We start from the raw sequence: 14,154 nt of genomic DNA on the forward strand, positions 1-14,154 counted from the left end.
ATTTTAATGATTGAGTGCAACGTCTTTACCAAATGGAGCAAATATAACAAAATATTCAAACAAAGAGGCTCTTTATACAAAGTAATCCCACTCAGTAACTTCATGAGATTGATATTGTGAAGGTTATGCAATCTACGGACATTAGACTCGACAGCCTGTGTCAAAGTTTCATTTTGCCAGGGAGGGGTGTGAATTGTTGACTCTTGTACAGATATGAAACCTGCGAATCTGCCAAGTGGCTAAAATTATCCAAGACCTTTGATATCCACAGACAGAAGTCAAATAAATATGAGAATGAAGTGATCATCTGCCAGTTTTGGCACCCTCTATATAAAAAGCTGATTAATTATCTGATAACCCTTAAAGCAGAGGTGATTTCATGCCATGTTTCAAAATTTCCACCTCCCAGCCGTACAGTTACTTCAGGTCAAAGAGCAATTCTGATGACTATTTTAAAACTCCACCTTGGTTGGAGGAGAGAGTGAGCAATAATTTGCCATTTGACTGCCCTTGAAGTGTGTTTGTGCAGGCTTTTTAACCCAACAACCAACAGGTCCGCATAACAGGAAACCACTCAAAATGACTGTGCGTAACTGTGTCAGTGAGTACAGGTTACTGCTGAAGGAGAACAAAAACAAAATAGCCCAATCTTGAGTGTGTGTGTAGCGATTACCTCGATCTCTGTGGCTCTCAGTCAGAGCGTTTTTCTGGGGAGGAGTGAGAGTGAAAAGGTGGGAGGGGAGGGGTGACACTTAGAAAAAGGGACAGAATAAAAAAGACAGATAAGGTGGAAAGAGAAGGGACTGACATAAGTGCAGAGCATGATCTGTGAAGGATGAATGAAGGTAATCTGTTCATGTTGGACCTCCTTTATTTCAAACTAAAACCGCCAGCACCCCCTGGTGGTCAAATACCCACACAACACTCGACCTCTAAATGGGCACAAACTAAATTTACATTCAGTACAAAAATGGTCACATTATAATATTGAGGTGAATGTAGCATAAAAGTCAGATAATTTACTTGTTTTTCAGAATTTACAAAGAAAAAAATACAGATTTAATTCTTCCATGAGGTCAAGTGGGTTTGTCACATTAATAACTCCAAATACATTAACATTTCCATTTTTTTTTTCAAACTTAGCCCAATTTTAGTAACAATACTGTTTCTCATTGCGATACAGCCATCCTGTCTACATTACAACAGTGTTCTGTTAACAGAGTATTTAATGTTTTATTGCATAGACATGTAAGAGGTCATATTTGGTTTAATCATTCAAAATATATTTCTAACATTCAATCTTTGGTAACCTGCTTTAGTAAAAATTAATAAATACATTATATATCTGTGTATCAGCTTTTATATATGCTACGTTATGAAAAAGGTCATTTGTAGTTTTACAAATCTTTAAACTAACAGGAAGACACAAACAATACATACATGGCTCTCATTGAGCAACTACAGAAAAAACACATTCAGAACTAGTTTAATTTTAACCTTTCAATCAGACAAACACATTAAGTGATATAAAATACTTTGAAAACATCTCATGCCCTTTAACAGAGGAAGGCAAAAATCTGCTTCCCACAGATGTTCACAGCTTTAAGTTGATGATGAAACTGCTTGAAATCACACTAACTGTCTAAATCTGTGACTTGTACTAAAATGTAAAACCAAAATGCTGAGTGATCATTTTCAAAAACTAAATAATTTAGCTTAAACATAAACTTTTTGTGGGAAAAAGTCACAACTTCCTGACTCTGTTTCTCTGACTTTGGCATAGCTGTCCCATCATTTCTCTGACACCTCCGTGTTGTCGAGGCTACATCTGGTTTTCGTTGTATTGCGGGCTGGCGTACTGCTCCTGCATAGCCCCTGAAGCTGCGCCCATGGCCGCCTGCTGGGCCGCTGCCTGGACGTGCGGGTTCTTCCAGGCTCCAGTGGCCCACTCTTCCTGAGCTTTGGACATACTGGCCCCACTGCCACGATAGTAATTATGGATCTGCAGGTAAGATGGCATCTTAAATTATTACTGAAAAGGGTGAACTTTGGGCTTTAGCAGCATCTTATTTTTGTATTATTTTTCTATGACACCTGAGCAGGGTTAAGTTAAAGAGACTGTAGGTCCAGACTTAGAGCTATATGAGTGCACTGTATTAGTTTGGTACATTGTCTCTTTCTTATCGAATTTAATTGAAAAAAGTCATACACCTGTAACACTATCTTAGTTAATCTGAAAGTTTCTCTAAACACAGAGGGTTGGCACAGCATCTTTCATAGGTAACGATGAAAATGTATATACACAGATTTCCTCTCTGTCTTCATTGCTTTTTCTGGAAATATAGAAGCTAAAATCTTACCCTGGTGAGAGCGATGAAGGACAGTGAGGCCACAGCAGTAAACATGATGGTGGGGATCAGCATAATGAGAGCGATCAGAATGTTGTAGCTGAAGAAGGAGATGGTTGCTAACCAGCCACTGAAAATACCAAAGAAATTAAATTTAACATGTCAAATATAAATTTAAAACGCTGAACACATCATATTATTGATACTACTACTGAACATCTGGAGTGTAAATACTAGTGATACTGTTTGATCCTGAAGCACTGCTCTTTAAAGTTTAAAAGTTTTACAGCTCATACATGATGATATACAGCTGCACATGGTGACATTTATAAACTTTATGGAGGCTGTCATAATATTAATTCCTGATCATCAGCCTGAGACTGGTGACATTTTGAGGGTCTCTTTAACGGCCTCTCAAAATCTAATAACAGGGCGATCATTAAAGTTATATGAGGGCAATTTCAGATGTTCCATCACTGTCATGTTAATGAAAGCAGAGAGCAAGGTGTTTAAAAAATACTTTCTGACCAGACAGTGCTTGAGCTCAAAGCGTTTAATTCAAAGACATCTTAACAAAACAACTTCTGATTCTTGCTGGTGGCTTTTCTTTTGCAGAGCAAATTTAAACAAACGACCTGTATCTCTTAAAAATGGGAACTTTTGCAGTGACTGTGACTGGGTTGCACAAAAGCTCTCGATTTAAATGCGGTGGCACTTGCGTTTTTTTTTTAACTTACTTCAGGAATTTCTTTTTGAATATATTGAACATTAGAACAGGTTTTACCTCAAACATGATAAACATTAAAGCTGTTTTTGTAAAAGTTTAATCAAATCCTTATAAAATATTTTATACCCTTCGGGATCTCAACAACAAAGGAATCCCCTAAATCAGGGTTTGCAAAATTGCAAGATTTTAATTTAAAAGACTATTCCCTACTCGTTTTTGTTTTTATTTAGTACATTTTAGTCATATTCATGTTATCAAATAACAAATTAAAGAAATATACTGACTTACCACACACCCCATCCAGGGATACCGATGCTTTGAATGATGCTGATGCCGACTTGAGCCATGAATACAAAAAAGAACTGCATGAAATTGAAGGAGCTGTCGGTCCTATAAAGAAAAAAAAGGTTAAATGCTTCAGATTCAGTTGTAAATCTAAAGCACTTCAGCCAACACAGTCCAACAAGTCAAGAACTTTGTTTAGCTTTAAAGGATACAGTACTGGTGTTTAGGAGTCCACGCATCAAAATGTCTTGGCATTTACACAACCAATTATAGGGATCTGCTCAATCACATGATTCCATTAACTGTGACACTAACCTCACCTCACATGTGCCTTCCTGTACCGATGACAACTCAACTATAAATGGTCTTATCAAAGAAATATTTTGAGCTGTTAACCTCTTGCCCTGCTTTGATACGTTGGCAAGACAGGTGAATCATACAGTAACTACTAGCAAAGAGGATAAACAAATAGTTTGGAAGTATATTAATATTGGCCTTCTTCTTTCCTTATAAAAACTTACTGAAGACACAAGATTTCAAAAATACCTTGCCTTTTTGCTGAAGGAGAAGATGTCTAGAGTGCTCTTTCTTCTAAAGGGACCAGCAAGAATATTTATTCCTGCAGCTGCTTTCAGTGTCTAACACTTTCAGAGAACAGTGGTAGTATTAGCTGAAAGCCACCATGCACACTTGACTACTAGCAAACATTATGACCCAATAAGTTCTCCAATGCAAGTTTTTGGGGTTTCTTTCTTTGGCTTTTCTTTTCACATAACCTGTTCAGAGTGTGGAATTCAGTGCAAGGAAGGGCGTTATAGGTGGGCCCAAATGCCCCATGCCCATCCACTTTTTTAACACCCTAAACTTATCTTTGAAAACAAAGGACGTTTTTTTTAAATCGGTCTGAAAGGATCATTGTGAAATTTTGTCACTTTTTTGTTAATGGAAGATGCCCTGTCAAAATGAGCCGAGTTTGGCTATTTTTTTTAGTCTGTTGGAATAAAAATCGACTCAAAAAAGTTAAACAGAGTTATGAAACACTTAGCCTCATGTTATATGGATGGGACTGGAGGATGATTTGGCAAAAAATGGCAGATTTTCTGTCCTTTATTTAATAAATGGGAAGCTGTGGCTGTCAGAGCCCTACTCTTAGTCAGTACCATGGAGAGCAATCACAGGTAAAGCCGTCTAATACACAAAATATTATAAAAATGCAATCAGTTAAAAAAAGAAACCAAATTTGCTTTGAACTACACATAGTAACAGTATCAGTCAGTCATTAATCTGATTCTAATTCTAAAGTCTATTAATTTAAACAGTGATCTATTAACTTTTGTAATTTAAGGCTCAGCCAAAACTGTTCAGAGAAAATGAACCAAAGTTGCTTTTAAAGTCCTCAATATATACAAAATGTTGCATTAATTTAATACTTTTTGTAAATGTTAAAGCAGTTGGTGTGGTGCACCAGCAAAAACACACTTTAATGTCATTTTGAATATCACGTTTGACTTACTTAAAGGCCTTGTAGATGGCTCTGAACCAACAGACATAGGAGCAGGGAGTGAACATGAGCAGCCAGATGATAGCCAGCCCAAAGTTTGTCACACCACCTCCACCAAACATCCACGCAAAGCAGCCGATGAGATTCACAGCCAGGGTAGCACTGTTCACTTAAGACCACAAAAAAAAAGCATTTTAGATGAACAGATACAAATGTCTGTTTGTTTTTTACTACACATAAATGCAAACATGCACATGCACATGCACAGTAGAGTTTAAATAAAAGTTGATATGAGTGCAGCAAGCATTAAATTAACCAGAAATATGTAAAAGCAGTGACCTAAACACTTTTGTGTTCAAGAGACGTTTTTGCTCGGGTCTTCTACTAATAACTCCAAGAAATCAGCTTCAAACTTTATGCCACAGAAAAAAGTGCAAAGTGCTTCAAAAAAATTACAAGGTCAAACAAAGCTGAAACAAGACTGCCACGGAGGAACGCAGTTAGCTGTTTTAAACACAGAAAAAAATAACAATTTTATTTCAAATGATTGTCATAAATGAAAAAAAATATATATAGAAAAGACATAATTACAAATTAAACAGCTCTGTAGAAGGGAAATGTCAAATTATAAGGCAAGCAAACGGCAGGAAATTGCAAGAGGAAAAAAGATATGTTTGAATAATATTCAAATACCTGCTTATAGTAATTGTTTATGTAAAACGGAGACACCTGTAGAAAAAAACCCTTGTCACAATCATAAACTGAGAGGAAACAGCATGTTTTTTTTTTTTTAAGAACAAATACTTTTAAATGGAAACATCTTGTGCAAGCAAAAATATAATGAGGTCGTGATTTCAAAGGCATTTCTGGAGTTGCTTTTTGGCCAAAATCAAATGCAACCTGGTGTGATTTGTTTTCGAACTGTTATTTGGCTTATTGCTGTTCTCTAACTGCCAGGTTAGGGCCATTGCACCTGTATAAATGTCGCAGCAGATAGGGGTGTTTCTTGTTCCTTTCCTCTTCATGGATGAGCAGGGAGCTTCCAACCAGAGCAATATCACAAGCATCATTGTGCTGCTTGTTTATGGAGTAATAAACTTTGATTAAAGTGCTTCTGGCAAAAATTGTTAAACACAATTTCAATGTTAACGGCTCCGCTCAAACCAAGGCCATCTGGTCAGTGCTATGACTCATTAGCAAATAAACCAGTCAGGATAACAGCCAATAAAAAAAATCCAAATCTTTGTGGACCAAAGGGACCCTTGTAAACCATTGCCCTTCTGTTACAGTGCACTTCCTGTTGTAAATTACAGAGGGATGAAGAAAGTTTATGGGACCAGCCAAACCAATCTGAACGTTCTTTTTTTTCTGAAACAGAAGTCAGGTAGCCTCTGCATTAACAGTCTATTTCATGGGCAAAACATAGGATACAGATTACAGAGTAGTTTGATGCAATGATAACATGCTGTCACAACTGAACAACATGACTTCACTCACATATCCAAAGGTGGTACATTTTCTTGCACATGCTGCGGTGCTGTTCGGGGATCTCCTCAAAGTCCTGGTAGAAGCAGGGCTTCAGAGGAATGAAGCCAGGCAACGGGGGGAAGTTTGGCTCTATGACAAATAATTTTATCAAAGTTAGACACATCCGGCTACCTTATCCCACAGTTAATGACTCTATAATTACTGACCTGCCATGTGGAGACAGTGTAGAGCTAGTTGTTTCTTTCCTTCTTCAGTCTCTTCAGCCTGACACGGAGGGAAAACAAAGAGTTAGTTGTGCTGACTTCTTGTCAAAGCCTATGAAGATTTATATTAAGCATTTCACAGGTGTGTAGATAACACGCTTCATAGCATTAATGTCCTCTTAACGATGAGTGCTACAAGCTAAGCTAACACGTCCTGTCGGGGGATTTAATGTGAGCCCTCCAGTCTCAGCCTCTAATTTTAAGACTGAAATCTTCCGGTTTCACTCAATCCAACCAGAAAATCGCCTCGGACGACTTTTGTAACACTCGACACACATAAACTACAGAAAACGTGCTCAAGCTACACAAACAATAACACGTGTCAACAATACAGTTTATCAGCGATGTCAATGGGATATCTTGACAGAGGACTAGCAATCATCGTTGGTATTACGGATTTCATGGAAGACATAATCTGCTTACCTCCTCAGAGAGCAGCCTCCTCTCCCATAAAAGTCCGCCGCCTTCTTTGTAAACCTCAAGTGGTGTCAGATATCGAGGGTTATCAATCAGACGATGTTTATAAGACACACTTTTGAACTAATATATCACTTACTTCTGCCCAGTATGGCCACACGCTAAATCCCAAAGAGCCTTACCTCCGGCCAATCAGCGTGCTTGAATCTGCTGTCGCTTACACTCTGACCAATCAGCAGATTACTTTAATCCTTGACGTTGAATTGTTGATCCAATCACTGTTTAGCTCTCTGTCCATGGTGCTGAAACCTGACACACTGACTTGCAGTAGGTACACAGCGTGGTATCAAACTACTATCAGGATTATTGTGATCATTACATAAAAAAAATCAAAAGTCAGTAATTGAATTTAGTGTTAAAATGAGTAAAACTTCCAAGTCTTTCTGTTAACTTTTAAACCAGCTGCAGCTACACTGGTCAGGATCCTCTGGAATATTAAGAAAAAAAAAAGATATCAAATTATTATCTTATTTTCTGGACATTAACAATCACCATCTTTTCTTCTTCTTCTTCTTCTTCTTCTTTAGATTATTATTATTATTATTATTATTATTATTATTATTATTATTATTATTATTATTATTATTATTATTATTATGTTTTTGTGCTTTTAGATAATTGGATTTATTTATTTTATTTTGCATGTTGTATATTTAATCCATTGCCCAGCACTTATAACGGGAATCTTGTTCCTGCTCCAGATACTCCAGTATTCCAGCAGAGGGAGCTGTTTTACTGCAGACATTGATTCTGTAAAGCATTTTTGTCAATCCAATTTACAAGATAGAACATAATTTCTTGGTGCTGAGCAGTACTGCATTTTAGAGAATGAAGCTGTTGTTATACCTCAACATAAGGGATTCACACACTCTATATTCTGGACTACAATACATGAGGAAAAGTCCAATCATAACGTATAAGCCAACAGGTCTCAATGCAGACACACTTGGTTCCTGATTTTGTAACTGTGTGAAATGGCCACAGTATAACATTATTGCATAAGGAGTTTGCGTTCACTTCTCTCACTGTCACTCCTGGGTGTATCAACTTCCCCTCTCCTTTTTCCATTAATATTCATTAGGGGTTTTAGTCTAGACATGTTTCTGACAGGTTGTTCTTAGCCATGGTGGCATAGACTGAGTTGGTGATAAGTGGTCTCGCAATCTTGCTTCTTTGTCTGTCTTCTCTCTCCATCTTTTTTGTGCCTATCTCCTCTCTATGTCAAACAAGGAAGCCATTGAGATGAGTTTCTTTTACCCACATCTTGCAATCTTAAGTGATAATCTCATTCAGAAACTACTTTTAAAGGTAATCAGGGCATGAGCTGCTTCTGTCAATGCATAATGGTCCTCCTCTGCATTAACACAGCCCACCTTCTCCCTCCTTCTCCAGCTCACTGACAGTGTTACACTCTGCAAAGATTAGAATAAGAGAGTCAGATTTTCCCACAAGCTTTCCCGAGACAGCACTGATGCAACACAATGAGTCTTTTCTGGGTCTTCTTTGCTGTGTGCTTTGTCATCGACCTAGATGGGAAACAGATAGAAGGCAGGATATTAAGTATCGGGTAAGATAGTGAGATAATGAGAATGTGTTGTTGGGAGAACTAAAGCAGAGAGAAGACGAGAGGAAATGAAGGATGAGGGATGGGGCTGACATCTTTGCATCAACATTCATTACACAGCACAGCACAGGCAGACTATATGTGTATGTTTTTCTGAGGGAAAGTCTGCATTAGATAAAAAAAAAAACAGCCGTCTTTGCTCTATATAAGTCCAAATAAAGCATAAATGACTCACATTGCATCTTTTCAGTAAAATTATTATCTGATACAGAGTCTAAAATCATTACCCGGAACACACACACACACACACACACACACACACACACACACACACACACACACACACACACACACACACACACACACACACACACACACACAACTCTTATACTCACACCAGCCCACTTGTTTCTGAATACATAAGCACATTTATTTCTCTCCATTTCTGGGTGTCTAAATGAGCTCTAAATGAGGTAAAAGTAAGTGTCTGTTGTTCAACACTCAATATCCCTGCTTGATGCTCTCCATCATGGCCCAGTGCCAGTGCACCCCTTGTGCCATTGTCCTCCATTTGCCCAGTCAAACCCTGAGCTCATGTGCCACCGTTGTTGTGGTTTCTATGGAGACGCTTTCCTCCAGACCAAGCATTTGGAGGGTGACCCTCCAGCGGAAGGAGGTGGAATAACATTGTGGCGAGGCAATCATATACCAACCTCATTTACATATCCAAACATGAACCATGGACCGTAGCGTACAGTGTTTGTTCACTAAACAGTTCACAGTTGGTGACTGAACCCCTCTGGAAACAGGGCACCGGTATAAGATTATCATATCTGTTTTGGTGATTCTCAAATAATATAGACAAAGGTAGGATAAAGAAAACAGGGGACAGGAATATACATAAAATCCTAACTCTACTCTAGGTGTGCAGAAAACATCTTTCTTTGTACTCTGGTATTTTTCAGCATTCAGATCAGCGCTGCTGCCTTTGTGAGCACTGACATGAATGATGCATGCTTGTGTCTGCTCACTTCCTAGAAAGTCCAGCTGGGGGCGCTGCTCTATCTGTCTACTAGCCCAAGTGTGTTACTTCTTTTTCTATTCAGGAGATGCTCTGCTGTCAGATGTAGCTCTGTGTCTCTGACCTTGAGAGAGATGAGAGACAGCCACCCTACTGTACTCTGCATTCAAACACACAAACCACACAAACTCAAGACTGTGACACTTGAAGACAAGAGAAAAACACACGCAGAAGAAAAAAGGCAGGATGAAAAATTACTTTTCTTTTTAAATTTTAAAACACATTACGACTACTGTCACTGCTTGGACGACTGCCAGAAAAATACACTTTTAAAACTGCACATGGACTGTAAACAAAGAAATAACAGCCCCATGTGTGAGAAATCAGGTGTGCCTTTCTTAGTTCGTTGAATTATCATGAATTTGAAGAAGTTACCTCAAAAGTTCTGCATCAGTATAAACATTTTTTGTAACTTATGTACCAGTGATTGACAGTCACATTAATGTCTTAATTACTCAGTCCTGAATCTCAAGCTGCAGGATCAACCTCTGCAGTGTAGACAGCAACAGATGGGTTTGTTTTTTATCACTAACATGCTTTTTCCCATCTCCTAAGCTACATAAAAAGAACACCTAATTATAGACAAACTTTAAGTAAGATGGAAAACAGCAACAACAAAAGGAATCTAATTAAAACATGTAACAATTATCCTTCAGTTATATATATTAAACAGAAATGCTCCCTCCTAACTCTACATGCATCATTTTGTCACATGAATTCTGCAATTCTTAAGTAACTAAAAAGCTTATGATGAAACTCATATTGAAATGATTGATTTGCATTGATATTAGACTATTCCTTGGAGAAATTAACATGTTTTTAATCATAAAGTAACTACAGGCCATAAAACTTTGCTTTTATTCTTTAAGGAATAATTATTTATTGAATATTAACATAACATATGCACCAAAAAGCATACAGCAAGTGTTCTTTTAGGGTGGTGGTAATGAATAATAACTACATTATTAGCAATAACATCATGCAGGCCAAGACTGGAGTGGGGATAATCACAGGGGGCATCATCTCAGTAAATTTGTTTTCCTTGGCCATGAGCATGCTCGTAAAATCTGCTCTGAGCCCAAGTGCAGAGGCCCAAGATGAAATCCACTAAGCACCAACCTCCCATCATGGCCTTTGCAGATAATCTGTCGCAAGAGAGTTGGTTTAAGACTGTAGGCGAAAACTGCTCAGATTGACGGAGTGAAGGAGGACCAGAATGAGTTTCAAGCTATTGTGGCAAAGAATAGCAAAGTAGAGGCCTTCCTACTGAGCATAAGCCCATTGTGACATAAAAAAAACGAAAAGATCCTTGTTCAGCAGCACCCTGAGGGCTGCATCTGATTTCCCTTGCCTTCATTGATTTGCAGAGTTGGTGTAAGCAGCGGAAGCGTGTCTGTACCAACACGTCATCCTATGCTGAATCTTAGGCCACATTAGGTTAGGATGCTGTCTGTATATCTAAGGTGCTTCGGAGAAAAATTCACCTCGGAGGACTTAAACTATAAGATACTTAAAATCTGGTTGTTCAAAAGTATTTATGTCAAATCAGAGAATCTAGGTTTAGCTCTGATCTGGATTAATCATCTACTTTGTTGTTCAAAAGTTGATTGGAAAAAATCTGAAAAAAAAAATATTCAGACCCCAGCAAAGAAGAAGATACAGAAGAGGATTCAGGCTACTTTAGAGGAACACAATGTCAGATAAAATCCGTCTCACAAAGCAACACTTTTTACAGGGTAGCTTACATCAAGAGACTGTTTTTAACAATTTACCATCAAGTATCTCTCCAAAAACTCAGGTAAAATTTTTCTGAATTGCCTGATTTTTGGTACTAAACAAGGGTTATTCTTATCCAGATTAGAACCTTACGAACAACTGGACCCTGTAGAGACTTTATGACAGAAACCTCCTAAAGGAAACCAACCAGGAAAAGAAGTTGGAGCCGTGCTTCCCTTTGCAAAAGCTTCTTATCAAGATCTTTGTCATCTGATCAAATCTGTGACAAACAAACACTGTCACAGTATAAAATGCATTATGGGGCTGTGGCTCAAGAAAAGAAGAGCCATAGCGATCAAGCCGCAAGGACACAGAGTGGGGGCTTGAGTATGTGATGGCAAAAGAGTCTCACAGAGTATCCCTGAAGATTTTATTAGATAAATTTGTAAATTTATTTCTATATCATTTAAAGTATTATTACAATACGCATGCAAACATTTTGATTAGCTGATTTAAGAATATATTCAAAAAGCTTATAAGTGGATGAATTGAGTTGAAACTTCTTTCATGCAGTTACCTTAAGTTCATACAACAGTTAAGATTGTATGACATTTTTGGCTACAGAGAAGTTGCTTAACTCCTCATTAATCAATTCTGGTATTGTCTGTTGGATAAAAATGTAATTGAATATGATCATCAAAGAAAACAGCAACTCTGACTTATTTCACTACCAAGAAACTAGAACAAAAACCTCTTACTGTTCAGCTTAAATTCAACAATGGTACTGCAGCAGAGCATCAAATGTGTAAATATTATCATCAGCAATCTTCTGTCTTTATATTTGGCTTACATAACTTCCATACTTTAACAGTGAAAAGAAATGTCATTTTTGTTAGAGCACATAGCAATAGTTTTGTACTAAGCTGTTTAAAACATAGTGATGAGAGAATATGATCTTCAGTGAAAGAGCAACAAATCTTACTACACATTGCTCACAGGGTTTCATCCGCTGCTGCATGGTCAGATAGGTTTCATTTAAAGGGCAAAGGGTTACTCGTAATCTAGATTTCATAGTTCAGAGTGTACAGTGCTCAGAGTCATACCCTCTGCAGGATAACTCTTGTGGGTCTCTTTCTCTCAGATTATTTTACCACTTCTTTTGATTTTTAAGAAGATAGCTCCCTATTTTTCTTACTTTTTAGGCTTTGTTGCTCTATAAATGGAAGCTGATTGTTTGATTGGCGGAAAACTCCAGCAAAAAGTGAAGATTCAACATTATGTGACAAAATTCATCTGTAGCTAATTCTTTCAGATGGCTTGTGTGTTCAGATCATGATGCTTTTGTAGAGCAATTTGCGAGCAGCTGGTAGTTTGTGTTCATTATTCCACTGGAGCGGGAGGGGGAAAAGGGAGTATCATGGAAATTACAGCTTGACCACAATCACAGAGGACACAGCAATGCTATTAGTTTTCCAATGCAATCACATTTGCTGATGGCCCAGACATTCACTTTAATCAGACACCTGGGAAATGCATCCATCCCATTTCATTTCATCAGCTCAGATCCATCATGGATCAGGATTAAATGAATGCACCACGATAAGAAATCAAGCTGGGAGAAATATTATATTGTAAGTGAAACTCCATCATCGTTTAATGATGTTCTTTCACGTGTTAAAGGGAACATATCCTATGGTATCCTTAGACGTGTTGCTTAGATTTACAAAGATAGCTGTATTCAAAAGTACAATTGTTCCTTTCATAATAAGGTTCAAAATGACTATAATGATCCGTATTTTCTTTTCATCCAAAAGGCTTTTTTTGTCTAAGTGGATGCCACATCAAATGGTGTGCATCCCATTTAGAAACTTCAAAGAAAAATCCTGTTTTTACGGTGTAACAGGTCACAGATTTGATGTATATATAGACTGCTGTATATCTGTATCTGACTTGTTACAGCCTTTGTGTGTTTGCCTCTACCGCTCTCTCTGTATTTGCTAGTGAAAGCTGGGATGCTGCTGGTATATCAGTGATGCTGAGAGTGCTGCACGAGGCGAGTCTTTGTCTGCGCGAGGAAGGCTGGGCTCCAGCTGGCTCTGCCTATGTGCAAAAGTCAGTGGGTCCCTCAGCACTCAGTGCAGGAGGCGAGCCGGCTGATTGATTGGGATGCACACCACCAACACCCCCACCCACCCCCTCGTCTCTACCACCACCACCACCTCCTCCTCCTCCTCCCCTGCCTGCTCTTGCACAGGGAGCACATGTGCCTCTCCTACTCTCCATTTTTTTTCCCAGCAAGACCTGCTTTATTAGACACGGGCATTCTTCAGCCTTACATGCATATTCGTGCATGTGCAAAAACAAAGGTGCATGCTTTCTTACACACACACACACACACACACACACACACACACACACACACACACACACACACACACACACACACACACACACACACACACAAACGACACGCCAAAGATGTCCTCGTGAAAGTCTATGAATGAGTGTGTTAGGGTTCCGTATGTTGACAGGATGGTCATGTCTGCACAGAGAATATCTAAGCTCATAAAAATAACCACTGTCTGCAACACTGGGTTCATTCGGGGCAACACATTTGCAGTCATTACAGATAACCGCCCAGCGTGACCATTCTGCATACTTCGCTTTAATCTAGCGGAGAATGAAGCATTACCCTAACGAATTC

The 14,154-nt window shown here is 38.4% G+C and overlaps 1 protein-coding gene across 1 annotated transcript; it reads right to left on the bottom strand.

The window, feature by feature from the left end:
- Positions 1–867: 867 nt before the first annotated feature.
- Positions 868–7,201, bottom strand: scamp5b (secretory carrier membrane protein 5b). Its single transcript, XM_074665682.1, has 7 exons — positions 7,036–7,201; positions 6,556–6,613; positions 6,359–6,478; positions 4,874–5,030; positions 3,364–3,465; positions 2,361–2,478; positions 868–2,002 (listed from the first exon to the last, which is right to left on the bottom strand). The coding sequence occupies exons 2-7, from the start codon at positions 6,560–6,562 to the stop codon at positions 1,823–1,825; spliced, it is 684 nt and encodes a 227-aa protein (XP_074521783.1). The 5' UTR covers positions 6,563–6,613; positions 7,036–7,201; the 3' UTR covers positions 868–1,822.
- Between the last annotated feature and the right edge of the window lie 6,953 nt (positions 7,202–14,154).

Source organism: Halichoeres trimaculatus, unplaced genomic scaffold (assembly GCF_033239565.1).
Source record: "Halichoeres trimaculatus isolate MK-OKI-2021-1 unplaced genomic scaffold, fHalTri1.1 fHalTri1_scaffold_3, whole genome shotgun sequence".
Lineage (NCBI taxonomy): Eukaryota > Metazoa > Chordata > Actinopteri > Labriformes > Labridae > Halichoeres > Halichoeres trimaculatus.

Bases quoted from the DNA above. Each gene is read 5' to 3' on its own strand.
- scamp5b (XM_074665682.1), bottom strand. The intron at 5,031-6,358 runs GTGAGTGAAGTC...TGTGGTCTTAAG, and splicing joins AATGTACCACCTTTGGATAT to TGAACAGTGCTACCCTGGCT. The intron at 2,479-3,363 runs GTAAGTCAGTAT...TGGTATTTTCAG, and splicing joins ATCCCTGGATGGGGTGTGTG to TGGCTGGTTAGCAACCATCT.